At 41.0% G+C, this 17,236-nt stretch overlaps 1 protein-coding gene across 5 annotated transcripts in view; it reads left to right on the forward strand.

Moving 5' to 3' along the window:
* cbfb (core-binding factor subunit beta) overlaps positions 1–15,846 on the forward strand; it is a 44,656-nt gene extending 28,810 nt beyond the window's left edge. Inside the window, exons 4-8 of one of the 5 annotated variants that reach the window (XR_003928354.1) lie at positions 2,155–2,271; positions 2,883–2,978; positions 5,299–5,366; positions 9,860–9,909; positions 11,420–11,495. Coding sequence is in view for 4 of the 5 variants with exons in the window: in XM_030053607.1 (XP_029909467.1) it covers positions 2,155–2,271; positions 2,883–2,978; positions 11,420–11,491 (285 nt within the window). In the remaining variant the exon portion in view is untranslated. Of the gene's footprint in view, positions 1–2,154; positions 2,272–2,882; positions 2,979–5,298; positions 5,367–9,859; positions 9,910–11,419 lie in introns of all 5 variants that reach the window. The other 4 variants (XM_030053609.1, XM_030053610.1, XM_030053607.1 and 1 more) reach the window with 4 other exon arrangements.
* The last annotated feature ends 1,390 nt before the right edge of the window (positions 15,847–17,236 follow it).

Here is a 17,236-nt window from a genome sequence, read left to right on the forward strand (position 1 = left end):
TAACACAAAGCTGTGAGCCAGCAAGAACACACACACACACACACACACACACACACACACACACAGCATCCCTGCACTTACATACTTGTGGTTGCTCTCCCATCAATTCAACTGAAACCTCAGAGCCATGAAGAATACACTCCATAGCAATGTGTGTGTGTGTGTGTGTGTGTGTGCCTGTGTATATGTGATGTATTATTATCGGAAATGTGTGAAGCTCTACTTTATACATTTTATGAACGTGTGTGTGAGATTTTGTGCCTGTGTGTGTGTGTGTGTGTGTGTGTGTTGGGAGGGATGGCCCATATACCAAACACAGAGCTTTTCATTATTCCGGGGAAACAGCTGATGATCTCTGCCTGAGAAAGTCTAAATGTGTGCGGCGCCGTGGGCCGTGACGCTCTGCCGTCAGCTGATGCTGTTTACCAGCGGGCGGCTCCGTCACCGCTCGGAGGCACGGGACGCCCCGAACGGCTCCACTCACTCTGGAGAAACAGCACAGTGTTTTTTGTTCTGTTTTTTTGTCAGGAAAGGTTCTCATTTTTAGTGTGTGATGTGTGTGTACTTCCTGTGGGTGTTTGCTGGTGTGTGTGACCTACAGTGTTAGATCAGATTAGATCATTCTTATTGGATACTGTGATATTCAAAATTTTACTTTCAGGGTTAGGGTTAGGGTGCATATCACACATTATCTGATTTCATATGCGCTAATTGGAATAAATGCCAGAACAGATATTTAAACACTTAATTCACTGTTTAAATATCTGTTTAAATATCTGTTCTGGCATTTATTCCTTATATTCCTTATTAGCGCATATCAAACCAGATAATGTGTGATATGCATGTGTAAACAGAATAATTCAAAGAACTTGTAATTGACTTTTTTTCTTGTCTTTGTGTGTGTAATCAACTTGTCAATTTTTATAGTGATATCTGAAAGTAAAATTTTGAACCCCTTTCCCCTGTGTGTTAAAAACAGTGTTTTTTGGTAATATGTGGTCATATAGAGGTGATTTTCAAAACTTTCCACCAATGGGATTCCTTGGGACTTTTTTTTCCCCTCACTCAGGACAAACTGAGGATACAAAATCAGTTGAGTTTGCTTCTCTTGCAATTTGTCCTAGGCTTTTTCATAAATTGACTGGACTATTGTGTGTATTTTAGCATAATTCTCTTTAACGTGTATTGTGCTGCGTTGGGAACGGGCTAGCGCAGTTTGGTTTGTTCTAAGGGTAATTTTTTATAGATTTAATCCCAACATTTTGGGCAAAATACGCTTTTATTGACTTACCCAGCCTGAGACAAGATTCAGCTCCTGTGGGTAGCATTTTTGTGTTAGCTTAGCATAAAGACTTGAAGTCTATGGGAGTCGTTAGCCTGGCTTCGTCAAAGTGAAAAAATAAACCTCACAGCAGCTCCGAAGCTGGTTTATTTACACAGTGGATCATGTGGAGTTGAAATACACATCTTCAGAGTTTTTTTAAAAAAATACAAGAGTCATTTCAGGAGACGTTAAATGGGTGGGACTATAACCGCTGCACACATGTATCCCTCCGCCCACCGCTGAACAAACCACAGGACATACAGAGGTGAAAATGGTATCAAACATCTTGTCTCAGTCTGGGTATGTTGGAAAAAAAGGGTATTTTGCCCAAAATGTTGGAGTATTCCTTTAACCAGAGGGTCTTAAAGGTTTTCACTCTCTCCAGTGAGGGGAAAGTAAACTCCCGAGCTGCACTCTAAATATCCATAAGTCCAAATCCAATAAAGAGGGAGGAGACTTGAAGCTTTCAACCTGATTGTCTCGGCTTTTAAAGCTTCAACATCCAAAGCCCAGCAGTCGGGGCTCCTGCATGCAAAAGGGCCGAGGCTCATTGAATTACACACACACACACAAAAAAAAACTTTCTCCTGAGCCATTATATTGTTGTGCACGGCGGCGCCAGTGAACAGAAAGCAAAACATTTTACATCTTGAATAATGGACGTGAATGGAAGCGGTTTTGGCCTTAAGGTTTTATTCTGTTAATGTATAATATTTCCCTGGAAATTCACAAATTTGCATATCAGAGCACCTTTTTGCAGAAGTTAAAGTCATATTGTTTGCTCTCTCTCTCTCCCTCTCTCTCTCTCTCTCTCTCTCTCTCTCTCTCAGGTCTGGTTAAAGGCTCCCATGATCCTGAACGGGGTGTGTGTGATCTGGAGAGGCTGGATCGACCTGCAGAGGCTCGACGGGATGGGCTACCTGGAGTACGATGAAGAGAGAGCGCAGGTGACGAATGCAACACACACACACACACACACACACACACACACACACACACACACAGGCATGCACTCTCCCTCTGTTGGGGGGGAATTTTTCTGGAATAAGAATAATTATATTGAAACCTAACAGAATAAAGTAGACCAGCCCACCAGGATTAAGAAACAATTAGATTATCACTGATGGGATTATCTGATCACCACTGTCCTAAAATAAAACCTTGTTTTATTTTAAGAAAAACAAGATTTTAATCTTCAAAGTGAGACTAGGATGGAGATTTGTAAAAATGTAAATGTCACGGTCAGATATATAAACACCCCTGCACACGTAAAGGTATAATCCAGGACTTCTTTTCATTGTAATAAGTAGTCACTGTGTTAATCTGGGTGGTGAAGTCAGATTACACACATCAGCTGGCAGTATTACAGCTGTTAGAGCCACTGTCCATACACAGTGTTGCAGTGAAAGATGTCTTATTACTTTTTTTAAAATCAAAATGTCAAGCGTGAATATTCCCATTGGGGGAGAACAAAACTGTCATTTGTATTTGATAGAAGTTCTCACTCTGCCTGTGCATGTGTGTGTGTGTGTGTGTGTGTGTGTGTGTGCGCACGCAGCATGAGGATGCCCTGGCCCAGACGGCGTTCGAAGAGGCTCGACGCAGAACCAGAGACTTTGAGGAGCGAGACCGGTCACACAGAGAGGATCTGGAGGTGAGAGGGTTTGGGACAAAACCTGCATTCATGTGCTGCCGGATTTATTGAGTGTTACACAAGTTTCCCACCAGGAGGCGCCACAAGACGAGACAGCCGCATGTCAACGTGGCCGCACAGCACAGAGATGCAAATTTCATACGTTAAAGCTGTAAATTAACCACATAGACACAAAGAGACACTGATTGGCCTGTTCCTTGTTAACTATAAGGATTCAATTGGTAACATTAACGTTAGCCTAGTGGGGGCTGATGTGAGTAAATGCGTAAAGAAATACTCCAACTTTTGGGGCAAAATATCCTTTTTCCTATTTCCCCAGCCTGAGACTTCACCTCTGTACGTCCCGTGGTTCGGTTCCTATGGTTAGCATCTCTTGTTAGCTTAGCATAAAGAGTTGAAGTCTATGGGAGTCACTAGCCTAGCTCTGTCAAAGTGAAAAAAATACCTTACAGCTCTTTTTTTTTTTTTTTAATTCCAAGATGTGCATTTCAAAAACACATGATGCATGATGTAAATAAGACAGCTTCAGAATTGCTATAAGATTTATTTTTTCACTTTGATGGAGCAAGGCTAACGACTCCCATAGACTTCAAGTCTTTATGCTAAGCTAACATGAAATCCTGGATGTACAGATGTGAAAATGGTATCAAACAACTTGTCTCAGTCTTGGTAAAATGGAAAAGGGATTTTTTTTGGTCCAAAATGTTGGAATATTCCTTTAAAGAAACTCATCTTCACCCCCTTCCATTGTTCTGAATCCTCAGACGTCTGACCTGTGACATTTGGGAAACTTGTCTACCTGATGAACCTGACATGATGTGAATGCAGGGTAACAGCAGGGCTAGGGACTAGACAGTAGGACTTAGGCTTTATCATAAGATGCTAATGGTTAAAGGGCTATTCCAACTTTTTTTGAGAGTTTGGCCCAGTCTTGAGCTCAGTCCTGTGAAGTGTGTGATGAGAGAATTGGCACTAAAATCATTTTTCTGCCAGGTAGCTCAGGTGTGCATGCTGCCGTTTGAGGCTGCACCATGTGGTAACTGTAAAAAATACTTGTTGGCAGCCAGAATAATAATCTGTAGCAGCTTTAAGACGCGATGATTAGTTCGTTTTAATTAATGGCACACATTTAAACCTGTTAGACTTGACAAACATGCGTCTTAAATTAAAGTCAGTGGTGGACGAAGTACACAGCCACATTACTTGAGATATTCCTCCACTACGAGTGAAAATGTCTCAGTCAAATTTTTGCTTGAGTTAAAACACTTTTTTTTTAGCACAGCGTGTGGCCAATCACATTTTAGACAAGAAAAGAAAAAAAACAATTTTAATGTAATGAGTATCAACCTTCATAGAAATGTAGTGGAGTCAGAATTACAATATTAGTCTTTAATAGTCCAGTTTTTGGATTTTAATAATCCAAAAAAGAAAAAACAAATACTCAAATATAATACAGCTACTTGAAAAATGTACTTAAGTAAAATAATTAAATAAATGTATTTAGTTACTGTCCACCACTGATGACAGAAAAAGATTTTTTTTCCAATCATGGAATTAAAACAATAATACAAAGTTTTATTCCCATAACTTGGATTATGCTCATCCTGCGATTACCTAACACAGGATAATGCGATAGCAGTATCATTTGTAGTCGATGATTTTAGTGCCGATCCTCCTGACCGACGGGCCAAACTCCTGAAACGGGACACACACACAGAGAAGACGCTGTTCATTTTAATGGAAAAATAAAACCAGACAGTCAAACTTCCAGAAGGATCCGACAGCGTTTAGCGCTCAGGGAGGCCCGGGGTGTGATGTGTGGCTGTGTGTTTTCACATCGTTCTCTCTAAATATAATTTCTACTGTTACTGTACCATAGGTTTAGTGCATGATCAGTTTGACCACAAATCTGATACATAATTGATTTGATTTGATATTACTGAACTATTGAATGACTGATTGAATCCGGTGTCCCAAAAGCCTTAGAAGGGAAAGTAGTTTGTTATTCTCTTTGTACCACAGATTACAGAAAAAAAAAAAAAACACCAATTGCTGAAATTGAATCAATCAAATAGAAATAAATTCAGTTGTGTCTCATTTATTGAATTCAGTCATGAAGATGTGCTCTCTGTATCATATACAGCCACCAAAAAAAAAAAAAAAAAAAATCAGATTCACAAATCGCAGGTTTTAATTTTCCCGTAGATGTTCATAACGACTACAGACAAACTGACTTTCCCAGCAAGGCTTTGGGGAGATCAAAGGCATCCTTCCTTAAGTTGACGCCCTAAGAATGAACCCCAAATTGTTTATTTTTTAGGACCCTGTGGTTTCTAAAATCTGGGACTGATGACACACACAGACAGAGAGCCAGCAGAACAGAACAGGGTCTGTGTCCTCCACTTCTCACTATCTATCACACTGTCATGCACTAAACCACCCTGTGTGTGTGCATGTGTGCGTGTGTGTGTGTGTGTGTGTTTGTGTATGTGTGTGTGCGCGAGCGTGTGTGTGTGTGTGTATGTCCCACCTGTATCCATTTACTTGCCTTGTCATGTTCATTTGTCCATGATGGTACATGGTGTGTGTGATTAGAGGCACTTGTCTGTTTTTCTGTTTTGTTTTTTATTATGTGTATGTGTATGTGTGTGTGTGTATGTGTGTGTATGTGTGAATGAACATTCCCACTAGCATGTGCATGCATTTTTTTTTAGGACATATAGATTTGCTGGTACATGTGTGTGTGGGAGAGAGAAAGAGAGAAAGACATGACTGTTTCATAACTGTTTGGCAGAATGACACACACACACACACACACTACACATCAAGATCTACCACAGCTTTGCAGCACATGGTCCTGCACTGAAGAGAATGAGAGAGAGAGAGAGAGAGAGAGAGAGAGAGAGGAAGTAGGGAAGAGAGGCATTAAATGAAGATCTTCCTCCATCTGTGTGTTTTCATGTTTTTTTTTTCCCTTCAACTCCCAGAGAAACAGGGAGCTGTGTGTCTCCTGTTGAATACCAAAAAAAAAAAAAAAAAAAAAACAAAAAAATACACCACCATTGTCCCAGCTTTTTCTCTGCAAATCTCACTCACTTGTGCAACCTGTGAAAACCTTCCCTCCATGAAAGCATCAGGTGCAAACTGTGTTGTAGCTGTTAGCTCTCAGTTTGACATCAGTGTCCATGTATGAGTCACATTCAAGGGCAGACAGCGACGTAAAATGCAGATTTGTATCGCACTTTGGGTGTGACTGAGTGAATAGCTGCACAGATTCAGCCTCTGCATTTCTGTGGTCTGAACTCCACCTCTCTCCCTCTCTCCCTCTCTCACTTTAACTCTTTCTCAGCCTAATTAGCCAATCCGCCCGTCTGTCTCTCTCTGTCTCGCTCTCTTTCTCTCTCTGGCCTCCTCGAAGACAAGATACAGACATTTCCGACCGATTTTCTGCCTTTTTTTGCGTCGAAATTACCGAAATATATGCGATACCCTTTTTGTAGGAGACATTCCTCTTTCGCAGACACCCTGCATTTGTCAAAACAAAAGTTTCTCCTGTAGAAAGTGTTGTGGTGAGGGCAGGACTGATGGATGAGAAGAAGTGAGAGAACAGAACGAATGCATCAATAATAGAAGAGCAACAACAGAGAGAGAGAACAGGAAATGAGAAAGAGAGAGGAATATAACACGTAGGCAGATGTAGTGTGGGCATGAAATGCTCCTTCTACTGCAGGTGTTGTGCGTGTGAGCTGCTGAAATATCGTCCTGACACTCGGAGGAATCGACTCCAAAACTCAAATCTCGCTCCGTTCTTATTTTCCAGAAATTAGAAAAGATGTTTTAATGGCCTTTACAACATTTGAGTGCAATTTAGCTGCAGGGCTCATCAGGCTTTGGCCCGTATGGTGTTTAATATCTTTAAATCCAACATTTTCGTACAAAAAAATTACAGGATTTCTGAATTTAAAAGTTTCTGAAGTCAGTATTCAGATAATTACAGGACAGTAAAAATCTCAATTGAAATGCTGGAACTAATTTCTGATGCATTGAACTTTTAAAAAAAGGAAATGGAATTTTAAGAAAAAATGAAATCCTAAAATATGCTCAGCGAATCAAATTTTATTCCAGGTTTCAGACTGTTTCTAAAGCCCACCGTTGTCTTTTTTTTTTTTTTTTTTTTTTTTAACCCTAAAAGATGTCCGCTGAACATGAAACTCGTCTTTTTTTGGGAGGTTTTTGATCCCAAACACAGCAATCTATCAGTCCGTCAGGGTCAGCAGGTACCTGTCACGATGATGGATAGAGAGTCAGCGCATGGAGAATAAATGCTCCTTTTAACTCCACCACACACACACACTCTCTCTCTCTCTCTCTCTCTCTCTCTCTCTCTCTCTCTCTCACACACACACACACACACACACAAATATGCGCACTCACACACTGCGAGTGCTCAGCAGAAGGAGATTAGGTGGTGAATGATGAGCCGGCACTGAAAGCATTAATATATCATTAGTATTGATCGCCATCAGACCCCCTGCCTTGCCTTAGACACACACACACACACACACACGCCCACACACACACTCCTGCAGTATTGAGCTGTGGTTAAGCAGCCTATAGCGGCGCAGCAGGCTGCCATCTGTGTGTGGATCAATAGAAAAAGCTCTCCAGCTCCTGTGATTAGCGAAGGCCGCTCCCTCCTGCAAAGACAAACACTGCAGCAGCAACGTGATGGATATGTTTTGGCCACAGTTATTCTAATAACTTCAGGACCCTCTTACATTTAATTTGTTTTAGTTTATTCACGTCGTCTTGTTTTCATCTCTTTGGCTCGAGTCCGTTTTGAAATTCCCGTCGGATTTTGTCATCCGTACACATGAAGGTGTTTGGTCTCTCTCTCTCCAGTCTCACAATGGCATTCCCTAATGTTACTCCTGTTGCACAATCACAGGCGGTTGAATCAATATTTGTGAAAATGAATAAGTTTCACCGAAAGCCAGAAAGTGTTCAGGCTCGTGCTGAGAAGCAGGGTGCAGGACGCAGAGGCAGGTGGTTAAAAGGTAGTTTATTTGCGGGGGAGCCTGGGACAGAGGAGACCGGGTGAGGATGAGGCAGGAGAGCTGGGAGGTGATGAAGAGGAGTGGCGGAGTCTGGACCGGGCTGGGCGAAATGACTGGGCCAGCGTTTTCCTACAAAAATATAAGCTTGTGTTTGCGATCCACGCCTACACACATACACATAGATAATATCAAAACACTCAGCGTCCTCTGCTGAATCCCGCCACACCCAGTGTGAGGCAAACTGGCGGGTACTGTTGTCACGACGACCGTCAGAAGCAAAGGAGGCGCCTCCACACCATACAGAGTCAATGCAGAGAGATGAATTGTTTAACTGTTTTCCCTCCCGGGGATGGGCGGGACTTACATGCGTTCCGACTCTATAGTCCTCACTCCAGCGCACCTGTCTTTATTCAAGCAATCACACACACACACACACACACACACACAGGGAGGGAGAGCGGCAGGGAGTGGCTGCAGGCCAGGTGGAGGCAGAGGCTGAAGTGGAGGGCGTGACAGAAACCAGAGACACCGTCACCGTCCTCTAATCTGTCGAACGTGCATCGTTCTGTCCTGCAATGTGCTCTTTCCTCCTCCTCTCTCTCTCTCTCTCCCTCTTTCTTTCTCTCTCTCTGTCCATCTCTCTACCCTTCCGTTCAAGGCAGATGACCCAAGCAGAGGTTTTTGGCCTGTTAAAAGGCTTTTCTCCTGCTGCTGTCGCTCTGTGCTTGTTCTTGTCGGAGATTTTGGTCCATGGTTGGTTCATATCTGCTGGGTTTCCGTAAAGCGCCTTGAGATATAATCCACTCTGATTTGACGCTGTACAAATACAATTGAATAGAGCTGAATTGACTTAATCTGCACTGATATCAAAGGACACAACACTGGAGTTGCTTGGCTACACTTGAAGTAGAAATGTACAAAATAAAAATATCGAAATCTCCATCTGAACATGTTGTTAAGTCTCATATTTAGTGTTAAAATGTTCTTGTTTGCCCCTGTGTTGTTGTTGTTGTAAAAGCAAGGTTAAACAAAATTTACCAGCCGGATGAGATAATCCCACTTGTTTCCAATGCTGTTTCACTTGTTTTTTTTGTGGGAAAATGAATGAATGTGTTGAAAAAAGGAAGAATCAGGCCGATCAGCCCAGCAGGATTAAGAGAATGACGCTTGATTCAAGAAATTCTGGAAACGAGTTAATTAGCATTGGAAACAAGTGGGATTATCTCATCCGGCTGGCAAATTTTTTTTACTTTGTTTTGAAGAAAAAAAATATTTTAACACTGAATATGAGAGGAGATTTTTTTTGCATTTTGCTGCAGAGTATCACCAAGTCATATGGCAATATCCGGCCTACATTCAGATCATAAAAACGTTCCTATCCGCTGTCGCTCACGCTCTCGTTTCCAGTGTGTTTGGTATAAACAGCAGAAGAACATCGGGGTAGTGACCGTGAGCAGTGATAGCCCACTTAAGTCCCACCCACGTGGTTTGATTGACAGCTGATCTCGTGGAAACGCAGCACAGAAACGCCGCAGAAAACGAGAACTTCTTCAGAAAGACGTCACCAGAGCAAAAACAGTGGAACTCGCAGGAGAAACAAAGCTTTTCCCAGCGGTGCAAGTCGTTACGAACCAAGAAAAAATACACTGGAAAAAACACCCTGATGCGGTTTTCTGTATTTGTTAACAACCCAGAAAGAAAGACAGTCTTAATCCTCCCCAGATCATATTCATGTTTGAGAGAGAGACAGAGAGAGAGAGAGAGAGAGAGAGAGAGAGCTGCAAGTGGTTGAAAAATAATTGTAGGATATCTTTGTTTTTTCAGCGCCGCCTTTGAATCTCACAATTCAGAGGAAAACCAACTTTGTACAGAAGGTAGGCGAGATCAAAACAAACTCAGAGACGCAGGCAGGTAGAGACACACACACTCACACACTCACACACACACACACACAGAGAAAGTGTTGTGGAGTTGAGTTGCCTGGAGCGAGTTCTCTGTCAAGGCCACTTTGATCTTTAATGAAGTAATTATAACTGAACCAACGCGAATGTTTGATCAGCATAGTTTTGATAATTAAAGTTACAGAGGAGACAGACAGCTACTGGAGTCAGTCTGGCTGTGAGGGTCAGAATGGCAGCATGACGTACTGTGTGTGTGTGTGTGTGTGTGTGTGTGTGTGTGTGTGTGTGTGTGCGTGTGTGTGTGTGTGTTACGGTGCTATTACGGTGAGTCACTGAGATGACAACAACATGCATGCCACATGAACCAAGTAAACCTCTTCACTATCTCTGTGTCTGCATTTCTGCACACACACACACACACACACACACACACACACACACACATGTTGGATCTCCCTATGTTGGATGAGAGACTTATGAGAGACTTAAGTGTAGACACATAACCAGATGCCAGAAGTATCTTTTGCAGCCAGACCAGGTCACTCCATTGGCACGCTCACACACACACACACTCACACACACACACACACACACACACACAAACACACATAAACAACAGAGTCATGAAATATATTTAAAAGTCCTGTCATGTTGACGGCTTCTAAATGATGAGCTAATGATCCACTAACTGGCTGGCTGTATGCACGTGTGTGTGTGTGTGTGTGTGTGTGTGTGTGTGTGTGTGTATTTGCGTGTCAGACACCCTGCATGTCTGCCAGTCTATCTGTCTGCCTGCTGCTTCGACAAAAATAATAACACAAATAAACTTTGTAAACAACAGGGGTCGTGCCTTTATGAAGCTTTCTGGCTCCCTCTAGTGGAAGCGAATGGAACTGCAGCTTCGGAGGCCTTTTCTCTCTCTCTGTTTAAAAATCTTGTGGAAAAAAATCTGCCTGTGGGATTAGATAATCCCACTGCAGATTCACTTGTTTCAGGAATTGAAACAAGGCAGAATAAGGCAGAGCAGCCCACTAGGATCAATAAAATGACACTTGATTGAAGAAAATGCCAAATTTTATCACTGAATATACATCTATGTGACTTGTTATTGATTAATGCTGCAGTTACAGCTCATTCCTGACAAACTTAAACTGTCATTGAGCCTCATTATAATATCATTATAATAAGTTGCAGTGTAGATCATCGTCCATCACTTTTTGATGTGGAGTTTCCAAAACACACAAGTGCTCTTATTATTTGAGGATTTCCCCGTCCAAAACACAAAGTGAGATGCCTGCTTTTGTTTTAATTAATGTATGGCATCACAAAATCTGTGTATTGCCTGTGGCTGAATACCTGTACTTAATTTGTTCTCTGTTTCTCTCTTTTTCTCACCTCCCCCTCCCTCCTCCCTGCCTCTTCATCTCTCTGTTTCTCCTCCTCTCCTCCCCTCTCTCCTCCTTCCATCCCTCTCTCTCCTCAGTCCAGACGACAGCAGGACCCCAGCCCTGGCTCAAACATGGCCAACGCTGACGTGGAGCACAAGATGCGCTGAGGAGGAGGAGGAGGAGGAGGAGGAGGAGGAGGAGGAGGAGGAGGAGGAGGAAGAGGCGGCCGGGGCTGGAGCTGATTCACTTTCAATGCAATCACCTGAAAAAAAAAAAAAAAGAAAAAACTCTCAACCGATACTGCATCAGCAGAGCATTTGTTCACCGTTATTTCTTAACAATGACAATCCTTGCATACCAAACTTTTTTTTTTTCTTTTTTTCAATATTTGAGAAGAGAAGAAAATCAACTTCCTGAATTGATTGAATTGAAAGTGAACCCAAAGTCCTAGAGGAGAAGGAGGAGGAGGAGGAGGAGGAAGGAAACAGCAGACCTGGGCAAAAAAGTAGTGACAACATTTAAATACTGAGAAAAAGGGCTAAGGAATATTAAGAACATTTTAAATGAGCAGGGTGTGATTTAGCATTATTTTTGCAATTGTGACAAGCTATTTAAATGTCCAATAAGGCTAATCACGTCAGCAATACATAATCAGTTTCTCAAATCGATAAAGTGCAAGTGAAGTAGCTAAAAAAAAAAATAAAATAAAATAAAATACAGGTTTATTTTCTTGCCCAGGCCTGAAAGGATCCGATAGATAAAGGATTGATTCAAGAACCAAAAGTGTATTTTCTATTAACAAAAGATGTTGAAAGTGGAGGGAGAAGGGGAGGAAGAGGAGGGTGAAGAGGTGGAGGCTCATGGGTTGGAGGTGGTGAACAGACTGAAGGGACGGAGACGCAGAGAGATTAGACGATGCGGTTCAGGTCAGTGTTTGGGCTCGCCGAGCGGGATGAGCAGGGGCGCGAGCGTCAAAAGTGAAGCGTTGACAAGTTTTTTTGACAAACGGTCCCACATTGTGCAATGTTTGCGCAACGCTTTACCTTTGTGAACGTGCCCCTGTTAAACCCCTGCTATAGCTGTGCTGCATTCAAGACAGCCGGGAACTGGGAAACCTCCAATGCAAAGAAATCTCCATCTCAACAAGTCATGCCGTATCATAGTCAGACTCATAATCGTGTTTTTCTTGAAACGAGTGGAAAAAATCAGCCCGTAGGACGAAATAATCCCACTTTTTTGCAGTGCAGTTTCTCTTGTTTTGACATTTTATTCTGGAAACAAGAATAAATCTGTTGAATCAAGGCAGAAAAAGGCAGATCAGCGGCAGCCCACCCGGGTCAAGAAAGTGACGCTTGATTCCAGAAAATTCTATAAAAAAAAGTGGGATTATCTTGTCCCACTGGCTGATTTTTTTCTCTAATTTTAAGGAAAGCAAGATGTTAAATTGAATACTTTTATGACGTCAGAAAAGAGCTACATCTTAGATACTGCAAATCAAAGAATTTTGAGATTTTTCCAACTCGGAACTCTGAAACGTCCCAGCTCCTGTTGGTCATGAACGCAGCGCTGCAGCACGCTCCCTGAAACCTGCTGTTTTCTGAGACCAAAGTTCACTTCGCTGGAAGGGGAGGGAGGGATGAGGGAAGGGGGGATAAGAGAGGGGGAAGCAGTGTGGAGGCCGGGTGGGCGCAGAGCCACCACACAGAGTTGTGCAGTTTTCAAAACGACAGGTTTCTGTAGTACGGCGGCCGTGTGGTCGCCCCGTCTGTAGAGTCACAAAGTGTTTAATGCTGTAATAGATTTCCTCAACAGTCTGAACTCCGCTCTGCTGCACAGTCACAGGTCACACAGCGACAACCTTCAGGCACCGAACTCTGTTAGCTTTGGCTCTGAAGACTATAGGAGGAAAAAATAAGGTTTTTTGTTTTTTTGTTTGTTTTTTTTAGGGTTGGGGGCAGAGGGGGGGTTGTGGGTATAAAAAGGATCGATCCAAATGTCCTTTGTCTTCCGAGGGGGTTTTGCACTATGTGATCCAGTCAAGTCGTGTTGCCCACACAGCTTTTTCCCCTTCATGCATGAAACCAAACGCAGGCCTGTAGCTTTGTTGTTTTGTTGCCCTCCACCCTCACCCCCTGCAGCTCCTATTTATCGCCGTAGCTCTCTCTTTGCTTTCAGACAGAAGGAATTACTGCGGTGATTCAAGACCTCAACTCGATCACAGCTGATCATCTGGCACAACTGCACACCAAAAAATAACGGGGGAAAAAAAATAGATGATTCCATCCACACTTGTAGGAAAAAAAGAGCCTCCAGCAGGGTTACACTGAATCCAGCTGAAACAGAAACTCTACAGTAAAACAACCAATCACATGACCACCTACATGCTGCCAAAATTTCCTGATTTTTTATTGGCTTCTTGCAGACTTTTTTTTTTCTTTTTTAATTCTATTTAAACTGGCTTTATTAAGCTACACCTTAGTATAACCCTGATGAGGCACTGAAACCTGTTGATTTTTAATAAATAATTTTACTTCTTCCTTTTTTTCCCAGTGTGGCTGGAATCGTCTTGATTTGAGACAATCTCGACAAATGTCAAGGACAAACTTTAGGTGTAGGACCGTAGTTTGTGACCATAAAAAAAAATTTAATTTAATGCCTGGTGACCCAACTTGATGTCCTGGTGTACCCGGGCTCATTACAGCAGACTAATTTTCAACAGATAACCACATCACACAATTTTTCCACACAATTTAAGATGCACATCTGTTTTTTTCCTTCAGTGAGATTAAAAAACGCAGCAACACACCAAATAAATTATTGCGGACATGCAGTATCGCTAACACGTATGCCATTTTTACTTCACGAGAGCAATTTTTCCCTCACTTCAGGACAAATTATATCTGTCATTTACCCAGATATTCCTCAACATTTTAGCACTGTAAAAACCTGAATGCAGTCTAAACATTATTCCCTATCCTGTTACAGCACTATCGTAATGAAACGGTATGTTTTGTTATCTTTATAAATTTTGCTTGTGTGAAAGTCATGATGTTTACTTTTTATATTACTTATCACGTCTCTCTATATGTATTCATGTTTGTTCATCCTTAGGCTTTTGTTATGCTAGTAGTTGCAGCAGTAGTTTTATGTAAAGTTGAGTTATGAATGACAAAATGTCTCCAGAAATGGGATTTTGAGGACTTTTGTTGCTCTTTTTTTTTTTTTTTTTTTTGTTGTTGTTCTTTTATGTTGTTTTTAATGTTATTTCAGTTCTATTAATTTCCTGTATTATCCCCTGCAGGAGTTTCATTACAAAGTTCTCTATTTTTTATTTTTATAAATCCACTTCCAAAGTTGAAAACATTGAATGTGGATTGACTCAAGCCCTGTTATTACATTCATGTTTTTATACTGTGCAACAAGAATCGCATTTAATATTTTAAATTCAGTCCATTCAACGGTTTTATTATTATTATTGTTGTTATTATCATGAACAAGAACAGCATTTTGGAGGCTTCTTGCTTTTCTTTCTGAGTTTTTTTTTTTTTAATGAGGTATACATTATTGTATCAGCTTTTCAAAAACTAAGAAAAAATTGAATTTTTTTTTTTTTTTTTTTTTTTTTTTTTTTACATTTTTTCTATCGACACCATGCGTTTCACAATGCATTATCTGTGGTTTGGCTTGGTCCAGAGTTGAGAAAAAATTGTGTTTGTTTGCTAACAGTGTTAGCTGTAAATTACAATAAAAAAAATGGAAAAATTAAAACCGATGGACAAAGTGAACTCGATCAAATCCTTTTCTAAGTGCCCTGATCATGGAAAAAAAAGACTTTTTAATGTCTGTTTCAGCTGTTAAGGGCACTGAATGCATCACAAACCAAAACTCACAGCAAAATGAGACAAAAAAAGGGTTTTTATCGAGCTGTTAGAAGTTTCATAGGAGGACTTAATCAGGGCAAAACAAGACGAGAGCGTTAACTTTATCATTGTCAGCCCTAATTAGCTCGTCCTGCAGATATTTTGGAGCTCTGGGAGGAAAACTCAGTGATCCTCATTGTTCTCGAAGCAAACCGGTGATTCAGAGGCAGCTGCCAGGCGTCTTTGCTGATTGCGACAGCTAACGTCTCGTCCGAGGGCCTCCTGGTTCTTTAAGTGATTAGTTTTGGACTCAACATGATGGTTGGGCGGACCTGGGACTTGGGAAGTTGACAGTGAAGTTAGTGACAAACTCCCATATGTTGGTGCAAGCTAGAGGATGTGTTGTCAGTCTTGTTGGTTCATGCAGGTGTTGAGGTTGGAGGGGTTTTGGATGTGAGGTGAAGCAGAGGATGAAGGGGACAGTCAGAGGTGCTGGGGTTCGGGTTGGTTTTCTCCACGGATGCTGAGACGTTTTTGGAAAATCTTTTGCAAGTTAGGGAGCCAGGTGTCCCAGAATAATCAGAAAAGTTGAACGCACCTGTGGTTTGCCTCATGAAACGGTCAAATCTGCACAGACATCACAACTTTTGTTCATAAAACTCTTTCATTATGTGGCAAAAAAGGGGTTTGGGTTGAGAAAAGGTGACCTTATAACTTTTTTAGGTCATATTAAGAAAACTGACCACATTGTGCCAGCCGCCCGCTCATTTACTCATGACATTATTATGAATATTTAGATGGTTTCCCATTTCTACACTTGAGTTGATGCTCCACCTCTCTATTCTCTTAATGCAGGCATTAAGGCAAGAAATACACCACAACCTGCCTCCATATTTCATCACATTTTCTTTTTTCCTTTCTTTCTTTCTTTTTTTTTTTTTTTTTTAAAGAAATGGTTTATTTTCTTATTTGTTTAAGTTATTTATACTTTGGTTTTATTTAGTGACCCAATGAAGATCTCTGTCTGTGATAATATTTAGTGGCTTGTACACACTCTCAAAAGTTTCTTTCCTGAAGAATGTGTGGTGTTTCTTTCCCTCCGGTTTTAGGGTTGAGCTTGTCTTCTTGGAGGGAACAGAAATATGAAATGCTCGCTCTGAAATGTTTGATTTTTTTCATAATAAACATGTATGAATCCTCATGTTTCGGTTGTGTTCTGTATATGCAAGACATTTCATTTTAATTAAATGTAATTTAACTAGCAGTCCTACAAATCAAACTGCCATGAATATGAACCTTTTTTTAATAAACTTACATGCAGTTGATCTAAAAAAAAAAAAAAAAAAAAAAAAACTCTTAATTCAGCTTGAGTCATGTGAAATCAACTTTTTTTTTATCTTCGAACTTGTCATTATAAATGATTTGCTGTCTGATATTTAAACAATATATCACCAGAAAGCATCTGGAAAGTACATAAATTGGAAACTGCACACTAAAATAGACACACTGAGGCAAGTTGAAAGAAAGATGATTATTGTTATTATTTAGGACCATGACATGAAAATTTATTGAAATACTCAGTTTCAATAACAAAACAAAAAAAGTCCTTTATATATCACAACACTATTAGCAATGCCATTGACACAAAAATAAGGGGAAACATAAATAAATAAATTCCAGTAATAACAACACATAACAGGTCATGGGAGGGAGAAGGGAAAAACAAAATGATGAAGTAAAAATAAAATATATTGTCCATCCTAACTGGTATATTTTAAAGGACCACAGTTGCTTTTTAGATTTAGTTGAAAAAGTGCTCAGAAAAAAGGCACAGGGCAAATGTTTTGGTCCTGCGATGATTTTCAGATCCAATGTCTGGTATTAGAAAATAGTAAAATACAAAGTGATGGCTTCCCTCTGTCTCCAGGTCCTCAGCTCTGTGGCAGCCAGAGGCCACACACTTTATGATCCCCAGTGAAGTTCACATGCTTTGATGCTCAGTTCCAGTGTCAGAGGGCCTCACACAGGCGTGATGACGCAGGAATGAAGAGT

The sequence above is a fragment of the Myripristis murdjan genome, chromosome 6 (assembly GCF_902150065.1).
Source record: "Myripristis murdjan chromosome 6, fMyrMur1.1, whole genome shotgun sequence".
NCBI classification, from domain to species: Eukaryota; Metazoa; Chordata; class Actinopteri; order Holocentriformes; family Holocentridae; genus Myripristis; species Myripristis murdjan.